This window comes from Syngnathoides biaculeatus, chromosome 16 (assembly GCF_019802595.1).
Source record: "Syngnathoides biaculeatus isolate LvHL_M chromosome 16, ASM1980259v1, whole genome shotgun sequence".
NCBI lineage: Eukaryota > Metazoa > Chordata > Actinopteri > Syngnathiformes > Syngnathidae > Syngnathoides > Syngnathoides biaculeatus.
Window position 1 is genome coordinate 21,609,899 of NC_084655.1, and position 18,800 is coordinate 21,628,698.

Here is an 18,800-nt window from a genome sequence, read left to right on the forward strand (position 1 = left end):
ACCCTCGAAAGTAGGTACCACTTGTATTCCCCTGATGCTTGACTTTTACAATTTGGGATTATATCCAATTTCTTTGTGGAAACAGTACAAATGGAGTCTAATAATTCATCATGTGAGGTAGCCTCGTGGAGGTTTTCCCTCGAGGGACTGAAACAGACTCCTGTTGTACCCCATTTCAGAGACTATACCTCAAGTTCAAGACTTGCAAAAAGTCAAAAGTCCTTTGTGTGTAATTTGTGTCCAAGTCATTTTAAGAAGTCAGTTTTCCATCCAATGTCGTCTGTAAGCAACAATTTAAAACGCCACGAAACTCCCTCTGCACAAATATGTATGAATACTTTAGGCTTACATCGTGTCAAAGTCCCGTTGACACTTGACTTTGCAACTGCAATCACCTTTTTGTACCATTTTGTCCCCGGAAAAGATACAAAGGGCTACCTTGGAGTCGAATAATTCATCATGTGTGATGGGTTAGCGGTAGGTTTAATGTCAAGGGGCAGAAATGGACTCGTGTTTTTTCGAAATCGCATCATCGTGTATATTTTTTAGGGTTAGCCTGCATAAAAGTTACTTGGTTGTATAACGTAACACTCGAGAAATCGACTTATCTGTGTACAAGCAATTTTAAAACTCACTTTTGCTTGCAGATGCCCTTTAAGTAGAATTTACAATTCCTTGTCACAAAAACAGTGATTTAGCATATGCTATCTTACTTAGCATAACGTCATCATTTGATCCACTTGTGTTCATGGAGAAGGTACAAACCGCTACTTTTCAGTCTAATAATTAATAATATGAGGTAGCTGCGTGTAGGTTTTACCGCGAGGGACAGAAATGGACTCATCCAGTACGAGCGTTTTAGAAAGCGGGTGACTTTTTTTGGGCACTACCAAAAAGCAGCGGTGCCATCCAGATCACGTGTTTTGGCGACCGTCCCAACTTTTGGGCCCCGCTTTGGGAAAAACGCGTCTCCTTGCCGTCGTCCGAGAGCCGAATTGGGTCCTAATAAAAACGAGCTCCGCGTCGCCTGTTTTTTTCCACCTGCGGAAACAAAGAGGCCTTTGAGGTAAAAATTGCGCAATCAAATAAAAAAAAGCAAAAGTAGGGCGAGATGAATGCGATTAGAGCCTACACCGAAGCGGGCAGCGGGCGTCAGCCGGAGCGCTCCCCATTTATCAAATCCACGATGCTGATGTCCTACAAATGAGCTGATAATGCATCTCATCTCACTCTGCTGCTGCCCATTATCATCCCATCCTTTGTGTCCTTCTTTTAAATTCCCAACTAACTTTTATCGACCCCCCCCGATCTTTTTTGTTTTTTTTTTCCTCCCCCGTTTTAACCTCCCCTCCCCCCGTCCCCCGCTCCTCCCTCCCCGCCCCCTCACCATCTCCGCCAAAGTTTGAAACGATGGCAAAACCGTCACTCTGTGTCCGCTCTCTCCACTGCGCTTCCTCCCCCTTTTCCGCTGCAGTTTTTGTGTGCCCGGGGACGCTGCTGCGCGTGCAGGCGCCCAGCTCTTTGCAGGAGGCCGAGCACCAGGCGGGCGCCTGGTGCAAGGACCCGCTGCAGTCTGGCGACCGCCTCTACGTCATGCCCTGGACCCCCTACCGCACCGACATGCTGTTCGAGTACGCTTCCTGGGAGGACTTCAAACAGAGCCAAGCCACCACCACCTACAAGTGAGCAGATTGGCAAACAGCGGCTGTATTGATTTATCGCCTTTCGGCCGTGTCCATCCATACGCTGAGAGTTTCAAAGGAGACGACGTGCTATGCATTTTTTTCCCCCCGCAATTTAAAACAGTTGTCGGATGTCTGAACAAAAGGTTTACTTGCTCAAAATACAGTACAGTACATAAAAAAACGTTACGAATGACGGTAAACATAACACGGTGGACCGGGACTGTCTCATGCCAATGTTTTTTATGCATTCCGGTGCCATGACGATTGGGACGGCGCTGGGATTAGCAATTTTTTTAAAAAAAAAAGTGATAAGCAACAAATCTAGCAACTCTATATGTGGTTTTTGGAGAACTCTGGAAAGAGAAAAAGTTCAGGCTACAAAATGAAAGGCGCTAGGGTGAAGCCAGCACAGGCTAAATTAACCAGCGACGAGGAAAGCCAAAATGTACAAAATTCATTTCACACTTGATTGGCAGGCAGCCACTCAAGGAACTTTTTCATAATATAATTGTCATTGCCAAATATATTTTCCTAGCCGGACACACAAAATAGAAGTAAAAAAAAAAAAAATATATATATATATATGTTTGTCCCCATGCAGAAAGTTCAATGTTCCCTTAAAGGGGAATTCCACTGGTTTGCATTAACAATGTATCCAATAGGTCACGTAATATGTACCCTATTTTGACAACGTGATGTTAAATCCTCTCTCATTTAACTTATTTAATAGTGTTTTGAGAAGATTTTTATCGACAATTTCGACTTTTCAGGGGCGCTGCCATTTTTGCGATTCACATGTCCTACGTGCGCGGATGCGACGTGTACCGTGCCGCAACAAAGGCTCCATTATATGGGACACCATTTATGCCCAGCGCTGATTTCTCGGATTTATCCTCATCTAATGTAGAAATAGCAGGATCGGTTGATTGGGAAGACGGAAGAATACTTTCATACACAGCCGTGAGCGGCACAGCCGGAAGCGGCTTGGCCGCTCGGTTGATCGGGAAGACGGAGGAATACTTCCATACGCAGCCGTCTTCCTGATCACTCGACACTACTATTTCTTCACCAGATGAGGATAAATCCGAGAAATCAGTGCTGGGCATCACGGTGTCCCATGTAATATTCGTATATGTATGAGCCTTTGTTGCGGCACGGTACACGTCACATCCGCGCACGTAGGACATGTGACTCGCAAAAATGGCAGCGCCCCTGAAAATTCGCAATTGTCGATAAAAATCTTCTCAAAACACTATTAAATGAGAGAGGAGTTAACATCACATTGTCAAAATAGAGTACATATTACATGACCTATTGGATACATTGTTAATGCAAACCAGAGGAATTCCCCTTGAAATGCATCAAGTAATCGCGTATCTCGTGAACCGAACTGGATTCAAAAGAAAGTTTTAAACACTGTAAACTTATGCGATATTTAAACATTTACTCGAGTGATGATTCACTTCCCGTTATAAGGAGTGTGAATCTCTGCTCCAGGCCATTGGAATGACGATGATAACTTTAGGTATAATTCATATAAGGTTCTGTTTTTATACCTTTGAGACTTTTCTATTTTGGGGGCCCGGTAAAAATCCATTCATCGTCCGCATGCGGTACGTAGTAAAGCAAAGGTTTCCCCTCAAGGTATTAGATGGGCTTATAATTGGGGGCATGCCACCGAGCCCCCACGTTTGATCACCTTCGGGCCTCAAGTGATCTGCCGGCGTTGTCGGCCTCCCCTCAGGTTGCCCAACCGGGTGGACGGCACCGGCTTCGTGGTGTACGACGGCGCCGTGTTTTACAACAAGGAGCGCACGCGCAACATCGTCAAGTACGACCTGCGCACGCGCATCAAGAGCGGCGAGGCCATCATCACCAACGCCAACTACCACGACACGTCGCCGTACCGCTGGGGCGGCAAGTCGGACATCGACCTGGCCGTGGACGAGAACGGCCTGTGGGTCATCTACGCCACCGAGTCCAACAACGGGCGACTGGTGGTCAGCCAGGTGGGAGAGCGGCGTGGCACGACACGGCGGGAGTGGGGACACTAAACAAAGACTGAAATCCCTTCGACCAATGGCGGGAGGTTAAAGGTTGCGGCGAGATTACAGCGAGGAGGAAATGGGAAAACGTTGCGGTATCTTTCAAACTAATCGTGCTCCGTTGCGTGACCCACTCCATTCATCAACGCGAAAATCACCAGAACCCATCGAGTGGATGTCAGAATTTTTTATGGACCCTCACTAACTGCAAAAATCTGCCAATAATGGACACCGTCGCCTAAAAAGTTTTGCCCATTAAAAGTTTTGCACGGTGACCTGTTTGCAATTCCCTATTCCTCAACTCGTTTGTTTTTGTCCCAGTGGGCCGCCTATTTGCGAAAATGGATCCCCTTTTTTGCATTGTGTTCTCTGTATAATCCTCTAGGGTGCCACAAGATGGCGCCAACTCCCTGGCCAGTATGAAAGCAGTAATTGGCGTCAAGGAAGTATGTCACGATGAAACTGTAGTTTTTTGTCAAAGATGCTTGCTTACATATTAGCTAGTTTGTAATTGGATTATAAATCTTTTTGTCATATTTGTTACGACAGTATTATATGATTTGGTTGTGTGAAAGAAAAAAAATCTGCCCTCTCGGGAACTCTCTTGTCCCTCTAATTTGATATGCATGAAACATCCGCACCCGAGGAAAAACAACCAATCAGGGAGAGAAGGCGCTGACTTGTTACCCGAGGAAAGCGGCAAACTCGTAACGACTTTTGCCGTTTTCCACGCTGACTGGAGTCTTTTGTTGGGTTTGGTCCAGGTGAACCCGTACACGCTGCGCTTCGAGGGCACGTGGGAGACCAGCTTCGACAAGCGGCTGGCGTCCAACGCCTTCATGGCCTGCGGCGTGCTGTACGCCGTGCGCTCCGTCTACCAGGACGACGACAGCGAGGCGGGCGGCGACCTGCTGATGTACGCCTACAACACCAACCGGGGCCGCGAGGAGCCCGTCAACATCGCCTTCCCCAACCCGTACCAGTACATCTCCTCCGTGGACTACAATCCCCGAGACAACCAGCTGTACGTGTGGAACAACTACAACGTTCTGCGCTACCCGCTGGAATTCGGGCCCCCGGATCCCACCGCAGGTTAGCCTGACACTTTCCTTCCGCCATAAAATACACGAGCAATTACCGAAAATCTTAAAAGCCGCAAATTAGCAAGATAAACCTCGGCGAGACCCGTCAAAGTCGTAAAATCGATTCCGAAGGCGTGACGGGCGACCATTAAAAGTTGACACTGCAAATAAAAGCAAATCTTTATGCTCTTGACTGTGACAGCAAATATTACAAATGGAGCGCAGCGCAGGGCCCAAAAATAGATTTATTAAACGCACACACATTTTATCCACATTAAAAATATATTCAAGTGTCATTAGTCAACATTGTTGTCCTCACACCTTTTTTAAATATAATTTCACTTTTCTTACAGCATTTTTTAAAAAAAATCTACCATTAATGGCATTAATTTCAGATTCAGGTGACGGCTCTTCCTATGTAATTTTTCTCGCATTACTTTTTTGTGTCTCAGCCTATCAACACAGTTCAAATTTTGTAAAAGAATTTGGTACGTTCAACCATTTTATTAGGTACAGCTGTCTGCCTATAAAAAGATGATGATGATGCTCAGTTTTGATTGACACTTTATTTTCTTTATTCAGAAATATTTAATATTACCCATATATATATTCTTAAATATTTTTTAAATCCTGCCAAAGTTTTGTAATAAAAAAAAAAAACACTATTTTTTTTGTCTTCACTTACTATTTCTGTAGATGGTGAATTTGTGTTTTTTGTCAGCCTTGAGTTATAAGTCTTAAAATTAAAACAATCAAATAAAATATTCGACTTTAGCGAGTCTGTATACAGTGAGTTTCCCTTTTTGAATTGACTACTGACATAAAGTAAGTTTTCCACAATATTCTAATGTGTCGAGAAGTATTACTGTACATACAATATGTCCGTGCATTTTAAAAAGTCCATTTTCAATTACCGGTACAACGCTTGCAAGGAAGTTCTCATCAGATGAATGTTCACGCTGCCTTCAAATTAGCATTGCGTTTGGTTCCAGATTGCCCGTTTTGATTGGTCAACCCTCAGAACCTCCCCGCCGCTTTTCCCGTAGACATCTGCCCGTATCCGGCGCCAACGGGCCGCTTTTAAATCTCCAGCTGTTGTGGCGGGGAGGAGGAGCGTCGCAACCGCTGCGCGCGGTAGAAAATGAGAAGCAAAGTCGCCGCGAAGCGATAAAGCGAGCGGGAGGCAGAAGGGGGAGGAGATGAACGTCTTGGCAGCGCGACAGTGGAAGAAGCGAGCTCTGGCGGAGACGGAGCCGCATGAAGGGCTCGCGTGAGCGACGGGCAGATGTGAGCTGCTGCGTTTGATCACTCAGGATTTCAGCCGTTGTGATGCACCACTTTTATCTTCCCATTAAGCCTCGTTGTTAGTGATGGTGGCTTCTCGCGTACATTTGATCAATTATTTACTTCTGCCTGAGTTGTGAAGGGGCCTCCTCCGACCCCCCCCCCCCCCCATTCCCCATCCCACCCACCCCCATTCACAGCACGCTCTCTGGGGGATGACGCTTTGAAGGTCCCCCGAAAAGTATTTGTAACCCCAATTATTACTGGGGTGGCTCTCAGAAGCGCCATTTTATATTCCCTTTTGAAACTCGGGCAAACGTCACAAATTCACAGACATCTGTCATTGTTATTATTTAGAACCTTTTCTCGGCAGCAACCATGCTTGAACTATGAATGAAAATGCCCTTTGGACTTTTTTTTTTACTTTAACTTGGTACGCTCAAATTTTCCACAGTTTTCCACAATTTTATTTATTTGTAAATTTAATTTATTATGCATAAATTAATTGAATTGTTTTAATACTTTCATTAATTTATTTATTCATTTAAATACAATTTTGCTATCTATCACACTAAACAAAAAAACTAACCAAAAAAAATACCATTTGACACAACCAGATTGCGGCACGGTGGATAAGCTGGTTAAAGCGTTGGCCTCACAGTTCTCAGGACCCGGGTTCGATCCCGCCCCCGCCTATGTGGAGTTTGCATGTTCTCCACGTGCCTGCGTGGGTTTTCTCCGGGCACTACGCTTTCCTCCCACATTCCAAAAACAAACTAAATTGCCCCTAGGTGTGATTGTGAGTGCGGCTGTTTGTCTCCATGTGACATAGACATAATATAACAATACTCACAGTCATGTATTGTTTTTCAACTAATATTGTGGCAGACTGACAAGGAGAAACTGTCTCCATTTACAGTAGATCTCTGTAATGAACTGCCCCCATGTGGCCAAGACATGCACACCAGAAGGAGCGGCACAACGTCCAATGAATTGAGGCGCGCACACACGTGTTCATTTCTTTTCATTGAGTTGTGTCATCAATGTGTTTGTTTTAAATAAAGTGCAAGAATGTAGAGTGAGTGCAATTGCCCTCAGTGATTCTTTCGGGGACCGAATTTCAGGATGTTGATTTGAACCAATCATCACTGGGGAAAAAAAAAAAGTGCTGCAAAAAATAAATTCGATTCATGTGCGGAGAATCAAAAGGATCTTGCACATTTTGTCAAGCGTGTCTACTTGTGGATTTCTCTGTAGTTAACAGCTACACTTCTTTCATTTCATACCAGGACTGCACCGCCCCCCCTCCTCTCTCTATTCTCTCTCTCACTCGCCCACCACTGAAAGGAGATGCACACGGCACAACGCGAGTTGCTGTTCTTTTTGTTTTGTTTGTTTGTTTATTTATTTTACCATTTCTCGACGTGAGAAATTTCCGATTAAAATGTTTTTCTCTTTACTTGAGGTCAAGAATATTGTCGCGTTCTGAAACGTACTTGAAAGTAAAAGCAAAACTAATTAAAAGTGGCAGTGCTTACAAAGTGCTTTCAAAAGTCCTTCAAGCCCTTAAAGACGGCCAAGTTGAATGTGTCAGTTTTGTGAATATGCAGCCTGAAAGACTTATTTTATCATTTCACTCACATTACTCACACACACACACACACACACCAAAAAAAAAAAAAAAATATATATATATATATATATATGGATATTTGGCAATTTCAGGATGAACATAAAAGGCCGTATGACCTTTACAGATGGACTTCACTTTTGGTCAACCTTTGGATTTTTGTAAAACCCCCATTTGGATTTTGCAGTTTTTGAAAAATACCTGAAATCTTTTTGTGTACTGCTTTCAGGTCCTCTGAGCACCACGCAGGTGACCACCACCCTCCCGGCCCGGCCCTTGACCCCCAGCGCCGGCCCCTCCACCGCCCGTCCGCTGGCCCCCACTCTGCGCCCCATCGGCTCCATCAACAAGCACCCCGACCTCCGCGCCATCACGGCCACCGTGCCCGTCACCCGCTGGACGCCGCCCTCCTCGCAGGGCCCCCACGTGTGCGAAACTAAGCCGGTGCGCGGCGTCCAGTGGCCCACCACGCTGAGGGGGGAGACGGTGGAGCGTCCGTGTCCCAAAGGCTCTCTCGGTAAGGGCGAATCATCTACACGCAACTTTTTAGGTACACCTTAGATCAGGGGTGCTGGTTTCTAGTTTACCTTACCCCCCACCCCACTCTTAAAGTCGTACACTCATAATTACAAATGTTACAGTACTTACGCCGCTCGTCAATGTGTTTTATAATGACGGCGTCCACCACTTTCGTTAAAACAGAAATGCTGTCGTTTTAAGATGCGATGACTGTCGGAGCGTGTGAATAACCGAAGAAAAAGTGGTTAAACTGGACGAGATTTTCTCTTGCCCGAGTGGGAAAGGTCTGGTCTGAAGCCAAAGTAGAAAATGCAGGATAAGATGGTGTGTCATTTTTAACATTCCACCTTGGCACAGCCTGATCCAGGATGAAATCACAGACGATACAGTGCACAAAAAGCTAATTCTTTATTTTATGTATAGGGGGCAACATAACATCAACTATGAAACGGTTTGGGAGCATCATCATCATCAACCCCCCACCCCCAGTCATTGGTATCTCACGAGACGCTAGCTCCTTGCAGTCGATGTTTTGGTTAAAAAAAAAAAAAAGTCTGGGCACCCCTGCCTTAGATCCAATAGATTTGTATGATACATTTTATCTTTACAAAGATAATATTATTCAGTTTTGATTGACAGAGTCATTAATCTTGATGCACAAGCTCGTTTAAAGTACAATATTACGGCGGTATTTTCCTTTTTGGAAGAAAAAGGTGTATTTTCAGGAAATCGTGAGGAAAACATGATACAAGTCATCAGTGCTAAAATGCGTGCTCACGTTTTAAATTAAATTCATCAGTCAAGGTACCACTGTATCCTGTAAAAAAAAAAAAAATGTAAAAAATGAGCAATTCTGTACTCTAAAGCTCCTTCAGCCATGTGGTGGTGGTGGTGGTATGGGGGAGGGGGGGGGGTCTATCTATAGTTTTGGTCTTGTCGCGCGGTCTGACCAACAGGCGAACGTCCCCGAGGACTCTCAGATGAAAACCGCTCCTCCGCAAATGAAAGGCTCGTCTCCCACAGAAAGCGAGCTGATTGAAAGTAGCGAATAATGAAATGAAAGCCGAGGCAACACGGGCCTCATCTCCTCCTTTTTGGGTTTTTTTTTTTTTTTTTTTTGCTGCCTTCTATTCTTCCAAAGGTGGCAAACGGCGAAGCGTTGCCTCTCTTAGCGTTGTTGTTTGCTGCGTGTGCAGGACGCCTCTCTCGGTGGGAATACATTAACGTTACATTAGCTCCACTAAATTAGCTCCGGGAGCCGATTCGCACACGGCGGACGAGAGCGGGGAAAGAGGGCGTTTCCGATCCTTCCGCGTGCCTCGTTGTCTTGAATCCCTTCTCTTCTTCTTTTCTTTGCGCCGGACGCCGGTTGTTTGCGCCCGTCGCGGACCGACGCTTCTCTGGGCTCATCCCCGAGCGCTGTCCTCTCCGTGAACCCGCGCCGCTAAACGCAACGCGGTGGCTAGAAATGACAGCCGGCGGAGAAGCAAACGCTTCCCTTCGGGGTCGGGGGGCTGTTATACCACAGTGAGGGATCGTGTGCGATGTCTTTATATTATCTGCGCTGAGAATGTGGGGAACATTTAAATGATTGAGCTTTTTTGTATTAGTCATAACTACCCAGCTCCTCCACGTCCAAAAAGAATTACATGTCCATTATTTAAAAAGGTGTAGTCTGCCTTCCGCCCGAAGCTAGCTGGGATAGGCTCCGGCTCTCTTGTGACCCTTTGTGAGGATAAGCGGCTTGGATTATTGATGGATGGATATTTAAAACAAACACATAGGTTTGTGTGAGGAAAGTCCGCTTTCATGCTCACAAATAACAAACAAATCGGTGTTGCGGAAAAAGCAGCAGATGTTTGACCACAAAGTGTGGAGCAACACATGTAGACAAAGAATAAAACATCTTTATCCTCTTCAAAGAACGACGAATATCACTCCAGCTTCCCAAGGAGCCGTATCGCCTTATTATACTGCCCCCTGGTGGCCAAGGTGCCCACACTAAAAGTGGTGGTGGAATGTCCATTGAAGCAAAAACACATGGTAAAAAACTTTTTTTTTTCTTTTTTCTTTCCATACATACATATTTAACTACCGTAATTTCCGGCCTACAAGCCGCAACTTTTTTCACACGCTTTCAACCCTGCGGCTTATGCCGTGATGTGGCTAATTTGTGCATTTTTTCTAACGGCCGCAAGGGGGCACTCGAGCGGAAAAGGTCAGCGTGAGACTGGTGGAATATATGTGCCGAGGAAGTGACTTTTACCGGTATGTTTTTTTTTTTTTTTTTTTTTTTTTTTTTTACCGGCCCTCTTAGCGCCACGCTGCCATTAGCGCTGCGCTAGTGTGCTCCTGCTACTGCCACGTCTCAGTGATTTAGGTATGTTTTTTTTAACCGGCCCTGTTCGTGCTTCCGTGTTGTTGCTATGTTAAGCTAAGCTAAGCTAAGGTATTAAAACTTTGAAAACTCTTTCTGTGTACCGTCTTTGTAAATATCTCATTTTTCAATGTGGGAAAATGCGGCTTTTACACAGTTGCGGCTTATGTATGTACCAAATGGTATTTCCTTTACAAATGTACTGGGTGAGGTTTATAATCAGGTGCGCTCTTGTAGGGCGGAAATTAGGGTACATCCTTACTGAATGCTTTTATAAAATACAATATTTTAGAGAACTATTTTTAATTCAAGGTTTTATTTTTGGGGATGGTAGCTGGTGAAGATTAACATCATTTCCATTCATTTCAGAGCGAAATGATATATTAAGATACAAATGGTTTGAAGCACTAGCATCGTCCCAGAACCAATTAAACTCGTACTGTATCTAGAGACACGATTTCCAGGTGCTTGTCTGTCTGACATCAACAAAACGATGAAACTATCCGAAAACCCAAAGAAATTTTGACTCTATCGAATGTAAATCCTTGACGTAGCGTAATCAAGGAAAATCTCGGGGCCAATCACGGATCCTTGGGGCACACAATATGTGACCTCAGGTTAGTTTTTGTCCGTTCTGAACTTTTCGATACTGTTGTTGGAATGCATGAATACACTATCCTGAGCTCAATACATTTGAGGAGAACCCAGCTGGAAATGGTTGATTTATCCTTTAATTTGCACACGGCTACGGCGTCTGATTTCTCCACTGTGCTGGTCTCCAGGCATCGCTTCCTTCCAATGTTTGGCCGAGCAGGTCATGTGGAACCCACGCGGTCCTGACCTGAGTAACTGCACCTCCCCGTGGGTCAACCAGGTAGCCCAGAAGGTGAGACACCGCAGCCCGCCCCCGCTGGCCTCCTCCTGGCCTCCTGGTCCGGCTCCGACGCTCCTCTCCGTGTATTTCCATATCTCCGAGGCCGGCCTTATTAATACGCACGCTCATTTGAGCTGACCCTTCATTGTCACCCATCTGCTCTGAGCACCTAATTAACTTACTCTGGTGTACTCGAAGTCAAGTGAAGTTTCATTACTTTTGAGGATGCGGGTCAAACGGGAACTGTCAATCAAAAAGTGAAATGTATTCTTTTCGGAAAGACGTCAGGAAGCCTGCTGTTGTGTTGTTTTTCAGGGACGAGAGGAAATGATCCCGGGTCACTTTAATCGTCCAAATGTTTGACGGACAGAATGAAATCATAATTAAATGTTCGGTGTTTGTTGTGAGATTATCAGATGGTAAAGCGTTGGCCTCACAGTTCTGACGACTCGGGTTCGATCCCAACCCCGCCTGAGTGAATTTTGCATGCTCTCCCCGTGCCTGGGTGGGTTTTCTCCGGGTGGGCACTCCGGTTTCCTCCCGCATCCCAAAAACATGCAACATTAATTGGACACTGCAAATTGGCCGTAGGTGTGATTGTGAGTGCGACTGTTGTTTGTCTCTATGTGCCCTGCGATTGGCTGGCGACCGGTTCAGGGTGTACCCCGCCTCCTGCCCGTTGACAGCTGGGATAGGCTCCAGCACTCACCGCGACCCTCGTGAGGATAAGCGGCAAAGAAAATGGATGGATGGATTTTTATTCTGAATGATGAACCATTCATTAATTGGCATTTATATGGCAAGCAGAATACATATATTAACCACTTAGTGGTCGTTTATATTGTAGAACTGAGCTACAATAGATTAGAATAGAGTAATATTAATAAATACATAGATCTGTAGTAGTAGGCCTAAGTGTTCATCATAAAACAGTTGCTATTCCTAAAAAAGTACATTTAATTATAAGCCACAGTAAAGTTGAAAAAAAAAACTTAATGATTCAATTAAAAATGTATGGCACATAAAAGTTGAATAAAACATGACTCGAATAACTCTACATTTTCCAATCATATTTCGACACCTTCGTTGCCTCGCAGACAGTTGGAAATAGTAATAGTAGGATCACTACTTACTACAGTACTATAATTTGTAAAATTACCGGTGGAAGCAGTTTTTTTTTTTTTTTTTTTTGTAATAATGTCTTGTAGTGAGGCCGCTACTGACCGTCTCACGTGAATTCTTGCCAGAGTCATTTCAATTCTGTCTCTGGGACAGGGAAGTCGTCCGAGTGTGATTTGTGATTGGCTGAGTGAGGCGGGAGGTGGGACGACTGCACGGAGGAAAAGGAGCATGTCTGCGGGACGAAGCTTTTAGCTAAAAACTAGCTGGATGTTTTGTTCTTAGCGTAGCCACGGCCGGAATTTTAATAATAAAGAAAGTGTTGATTGACTACCGCTCATCTTCATTTCATCATCGAAGCAGACACGGCAGAATGTTGTCTGTCTTTTCACTGTCAAAGGAGGACGTTTGGGGAATTCGCTAACGGCTGACGCGCGGGTCGTCCGCTAGCGCTAGCGCAGGGGGTCGGGAACCTTTTCGACTGCCATAAATGCCGAATATTTTACAATGTCATTTCAAAAGAGCCATAAAATATTTTAAAAACTAAATACAGGTGTATTTGCGCGACACTTTTACAGTCTCTGTATTATTTTAAATAACATTGCGCTGTTGCTAACCAATGATGACAAAAGTACTTCTTACCATTAACTGTACTTCTGGTGCTTCATACGTCGTTAGTTTAAGCTTCACGCAGGCATTGAGAATTCCATCTATTAATCGTGAACGTAGATCAATTTAATTTGCCATCATGATGGTACGATGGCTAGCAGTTCTTGGCGTCTTTTATCGGTTTGATTTTCTTGTCTTTATGCGAAGTTGTCGAAATGCTTATTGGCAACGTCGTGTACAAATGCTTTGTCCGTGAATTTAGACACACACCAGAAGCGTCTCTCTCCACAAAGGCTGCCCATTCCTGTTAAAACCTTCGGTGCTCCTCATATTTTTTTCTTGGAGCGACCAATTTGTCACATTAAAAAAGCGTTTCCATAATTAGTTGCTCCAACCGATCGGCGTTCGACCCTTTCGCACGTGCGCGCATCGACCTCCACGGCAAACTACGGCAGGCCCACTAGGACAAACTGCCTCTGCGTCATTTGCGTTGCGTGCATGACAGAAATCACATGTACGGTATGTCGTTATGAGGGCTCTGCGGGCCATATGGAACCATCAAAAGAGCCAGGTGTGGCTCGCGAGCCATAGGTTGCCGACCCCTGCGCTAGCTGATTGTATTTCAAAGGGGTTTCATTACGTGCTTTTTTTCCCCCTCTCTTCAAGCAAAACTGTTAGCTTGCTCTTTGCTGTCCATTTCAGCGAAGCGGCCACGTTGGTCATGCCAAAACGTGATTGCCGATTAATCGACCCCAAGCTATAATCGTCACCAAAAATGTCGACGTCGGATAGTAAACGTCTTGACTAATCGGTTAGCTAGCACAAGGAACGGGGGTTCTCGGGCGTCCATTTAGCCACGGCTAACCCCGTCTGCGCACGTCACCGGCGGACAGTGGAAAGTTTCACGGCGTGAATAATCCAACGCACCTCTCGCCTTTGGCAACGATCGATCGCGGCGGCGGGAAAAGCGGCCGCTCACAGTGTGATTTGTGAACTCGGCTTCCACTTGACAGCGGGGACGACGAGCTTTGACTAGTACAAGAGGCGCTGTGATGAAAATCCCTTTCCGAGGGTCTGGGGAAAAATGAGAACTCAACAGAGAGCGCAAGAAAGCGTCTCGCTTTCTTTTTGCTTCCACTCGTTCGAGATGTGCGGAATCAAAGCGGCTCTTCTTTGATAAAATCTGACTTTGTGTGCTTTTGGCCGCGAAGATCAAAAGCGGCGAGAACGCGGCAAACATCGCCGGCGAGCTGGCCAATCACACGCGAGGGCGGATCCAGGCGGGCGACATCAGTTCGTCGGTGCGACTGATCGAGCAGCTCCTGGACATCCTGGACGCCCAGCTGCAGTCCCTCAGGCCCGGCAACAAGGAGTCGGCCGCGCGCAACTACAACAAGGTGGCGCACCGCTCACGCGCGCTTATTGATTGATGCCGTTATTTTTGTCTTTATTTGACTTTTTTTTTTTTCCCCCTCTCTCTCCATCCAGTTCCAGAAGCGAGAGCGGACGTGTCGGGCCTACATCCAGGTATGTGTTGACTTTTGTCCGCCAGCTTTTCGCGCGCTTGCAGGAAGGGAAGGGGATTCCTCAGGGAGCCCTTTTAAGGAAGGGGATTCCTCAGGGAGCCGCTTTGGGCGCAATTGGCAGCTCGGATGAAGGTTCAGGAGCAGATTTGAGTTGAACCATGACGGGAAAGTCGAATGGTAGAAGAAAGAAAATAATTTTTTTCGTATTATGATAACAAAAATACAAATATTTTATGTAAAAAGTAATCATTTTATGAGAAGAAAGATAATGAGGAAAAAATTATTTTGGAAAATCAAGTTTTCCTATAAAAAAAAGATTTTATCAGTGTGAAAAAAACATTTTCAAAAGTGTACATTTGTATTTTAGAGATTTTTTTTGTCATAAATGTAATTTGATGGGGATAAAGTTGAAATGTTATAGGAAAAAAATGGGATTTGTGAGAAATTAAAGTTTCATTTTATAAGAATGAAATTATATTATTATTATTCTTAGAAAAAAATATTTTTGAGAATAAATATATTTTATGAGAGCAAAACCATCAGATTACAAGGAATAAAATATAAGCGTGAAGGTCTGATATGTAGAAAATTTTGATTTTATGAGAATAAAGTCATAATTCAATGAGGGGAAAAAAATTGAATAAAATGATTGATGAAAATGCAATTTGTTAGAAAGAAGCTGCACTGTTATTTTGTGTGACTAAAATATGAGGAGCGCCAAATTTGTAAGAATAAACTCATTTTAAGGGAGAAAAAAAATCCAAATTATAAAACCTCTTAAAGCGCTTGATTAGATTGCGTTGCCAACCAAAGTCATAAGTCAAAGTACGTGCGGCTGTACATTTCAAAACTACGCAAAAAGTCGCAAAACGTGACCTTCTGTCTTCATCCCTCCAACGTTTAGCCAAGGCAACGAGCGATATGTCGTGCTGACATTTGACATTAGCGCGTGCAGCGCTCTGTCTTACCTTTTTCGAGACGTCTGCAAAATCCGCGCTTCTCAGAAGCCTGTAATGTAATATCCTGAAAAATGTGCCCGTGCGTGCGTGCGTGGCTTTCCGTCCTCTCCGACCTTTGTGCAGCACAGCGTTACATGACACCACAGAAGCTTTTGTTGCTTGAAGAATAGCCGGCAGTGTACACACCATTTTTGACACTATTCAGGAACCATTTGAATGCCGTGTCGCTTTTATGAGCAGAAAAAGGTCGGCCCGCCGCGCCACCAACGAGTCGAGCTTTCGTTCTCAGATTCCTCCGGAAGAGAATTACAGTACTTGAGTCAGCCATCAAATGAGTTTTATGTCCGGAAATGTGTCATGTCTGTTGTAGAATACAAACATAATGTAGAGCAGGGAGGAAGACGGGGGGGGGGGGGGGGGGGTCATCATAATTCAAATCAGTCAAAATATTTCCATCATTTTAAAAATATATTTTTGTGACTAACAATCAGAATTGCAGCATGGTGGAAAAGCACGTCTCCCTCACAGTTCTGGATCCAAAAGAAAATGTTTTCAAATCACAAGAAGCCTGGATATTTTACGACAATAATGTAATGTTATGAGAGGAAAACTTTATGACAATATAGTTGGACCGTAATTTCCGGCCTACAGAGCGCACCTGATTATAAGCCTCACCCGGTACATGTGTAAAGGAAATACCATTTGGCACATACATAAGCTATTTACAAAGAAAGATGGTACACAGAAAGAGTTTTAACACATTAGCTTAGCTTAGCTTAACATAGCAACGAGGGCTGATGAAAAAAAAACATACCATTAAAAAAAAAGCCGCGGCAGCTACAAAGTAGCAACACGCTAGCACAGCACTAACATGGCTGGTTACAAAAAAAAACATTCCTAAATCACTGAGACACGGCAGAAATAAACAGCAACACGCTAGCGCGGCGCTAACAGGGCCGGTTGAAAAATAACAATACAAGTAAAAATCACCGACACACGGCAGTAACACAGCAGCAACATGCTAGCACAGCGCTAACGCTAGCGCAGCGCTAACTGGGCCGGTAAAAAAAAAAAAAACATACCGGTAAAAGTCACTTCCTCGGCACATATACTCCACCGGTCTCACGCTTAGCTTTTCCGCTCGAGTGCCCCCTGACGGTCGTTATGGAAAAAAACTGTCGAAAAATGTGGGAAAAAAGTCGCACCCCATAGGCCGGAAATTACGGTAATAGAAAAGTCTAAAAATGACAAAATTTTACGGGACTTCTATTATAATAACTGAAGAAGGCAATATTTGTTCTAACACGTTTGAACAAAAAATATATAGTTTTGAGAATATAATTGCCCTATTATAAAAGGTTTGGATTCCCAATCAAGCCCGAAGATGAGTTTATTTTGAAAATTTGAGGAAATGGGACTAGTTTCCCAGATGACTCGAACGAGCTGAACATTTTGAAATGTGAGTGGTTTGAATCAAAATAAAGATGGAAGAAGAAGGGAATAATCTGAAATACATCTGAATACTTTGGTCGTTTGGGGATTTTACTGTGGAAAAAAACTGAGGAATTCTGTGAAAACTGAATATTTAAACTCTTGATTGAACTTGAATAAGTCGACTGTCCAAAGTAGCGGCAACAGTCAAACAGTGAAGAAAGTAAACGTGAGTTGCGTCCCTTACGATCCAATAATGGGCGAAATGTGTGCTCGGCGGGGGCCAGGCGGTGGTGCAGACGGTGGACAATCTCCTCCGTCCCGAGGCGCTGGACTCCTGGCAGGACATGAACGGCACGGAGCAGGCGCACACGGCCACCATGCTGCTGGACATCCTGGAGAAAGGAGCCTTCCTCCTGGCCAACAACATGTACGGCAGTCGCTTCTCCGACCGAGCGGCCAACATCGGTGAGCGTTTTTCTTGGGAAAGATCGGCTGCGCGTTTCATTTGCATTCATTTCACATTATACCGCACGTGAACCGTAAATTATTGAACGCGGTTTTTCCACGTTAGATTTAAATGGGTCCCGAATGAGGTTTGGGAGCATCTCGCTTGCCGACGTATGTGATGTTTCCTTCTCCGCCAGACCTGGAAGTGCACGTCCTGAACACGGAGATGGACCTGCAGGACTTGTCCTTCCCCCTCAACCACGCCAACGACAGCGCCATCCATCTGTCGGCGGCCACCATCAAGCAGTACAGTCGCAACGGTCAGCAGCGCCAAAACTCGGGAGAACTTTTGAGTGCTTTTTTGTTCACACACGATCAGTGTGAGTGTATAAAATATTTAATAGAATAATTAAATTCAGTAATCCGCAATTATTCGGGGGGGACCAGGGTTAATTGGCAGCCCAATAAAATTCTTTAGAATTGTCTTTTAGTCGAGCTGTTTCAGTCATAGCAGTACCGCAATTTCCGGCCTATAAGCCGCGACATTTTTCGCACGCTTTCAACCTTGCGGTTTATGCGGTGACGGCCGCAAGGGGGCACTCGAGTGCAAAAGGTAAGAGTGAGACCGGTGGAATATATGTGCCGAGGGAGTTACTTTTACCGGTCCGGCCCTGTTTGCGCCGCGCTAGCGTGTTACTCCCGTGTCTCAGTTATTTTTACCCGGCCCTGTTAGCGCAGGGCAGCGCTAGCGTTGACGCGGCACTAACGTTAGCGTTAGCGCGGCGGCGCTAGCGTTAAACTCTCTGTGTACCGTATTTCAATGTGGGCACTTACGGCTTTTACACAGCTGCGGCGTATTTATGTACCAAATGGTATTTCCTTTACAAATGTACTCGGCGAGGCTTGTAACCAGGTGCGCGCTGGAGGCCGGGAATTACGGTAGTAGGGGTTATATATCATTTCGAGAGAGTATATACAGCTCAAATTTTCTTTCTAGTTTGAGGTTGTTTTGTGTTTCTGTGCATTTATAAGTATTTCAATCATGGCCCTCTAAAAGGTTAACATGAATCTGAGGAAAAGAATGTTGAAATTAATGCAACAAAGGGTTATTCCAAAACTCGCAATCTTATAAATGCTCGGTGGGCTGGCGCAACTCACAGAGCGGACCGCGCCTGCCCCGCGGGCCGTATTTTGCCCACCCCTGGCCCGC

At 44.9% G+C, this 18,800-nt stretch overlaps 1 protein-coding gene across 10 annotated transcripts in view; it reads left to right on the plus strand.

Annotated features, from left to right (window-relative positions):
• The window catches only part of adgrl1a (adhesion G protein-coupled receptor L1a), a 266,475-nt gene that overhangs the window by 226,319 nt on the left and 21,356 nt on the right, over window positions 1-18,800 (plus strand). For 8 of the 10 annotated variants that reach the window (XM_061847086.1, XM_061847084.1, XM_061847087.1 and 5 more), the window contains 9 exons: window positions 1,475-1,682; window positions 3,430-3,694; window positions 4,495-4,822; window positions 7,956-8,243; window positions 11,405-11,508; window positions 14,436-14,621; window positions 14,713-14,751; window positions 17,428-17,608; window positions 17,788-17,910. In XM_061847086.1, the coding sequence (XP_061703070.1) occupies window positions 1,475-1,682; window positions 3,430-3,694; window positions 4,495-4,822; window positions 7,956-8,243; window positions 11,405-11,508; window positions 14,436-14,621; window positions 14,713-14,751; window positions 17,428-17,608; window positions 17,788-17,910 (1,722 nt within the window). Of the gene's footprint in view, window positions 1-779; window positions 1,067-1,401; window positions 1,683-3,429; window positions 3,695-4,494; window positions 4,823-7,955; window positions 8,244-11,404; window positions 11,509-14,435; window positions 14,622-14,712; window positions 14,752-17,427; window positions 17,609-17,787; window positions 17,911-18,800 lie in introns of those variants that run through there. The other 2 variants (XM_061847088.1, XM_061847089.1) reach the window with 2 other exon arrangements.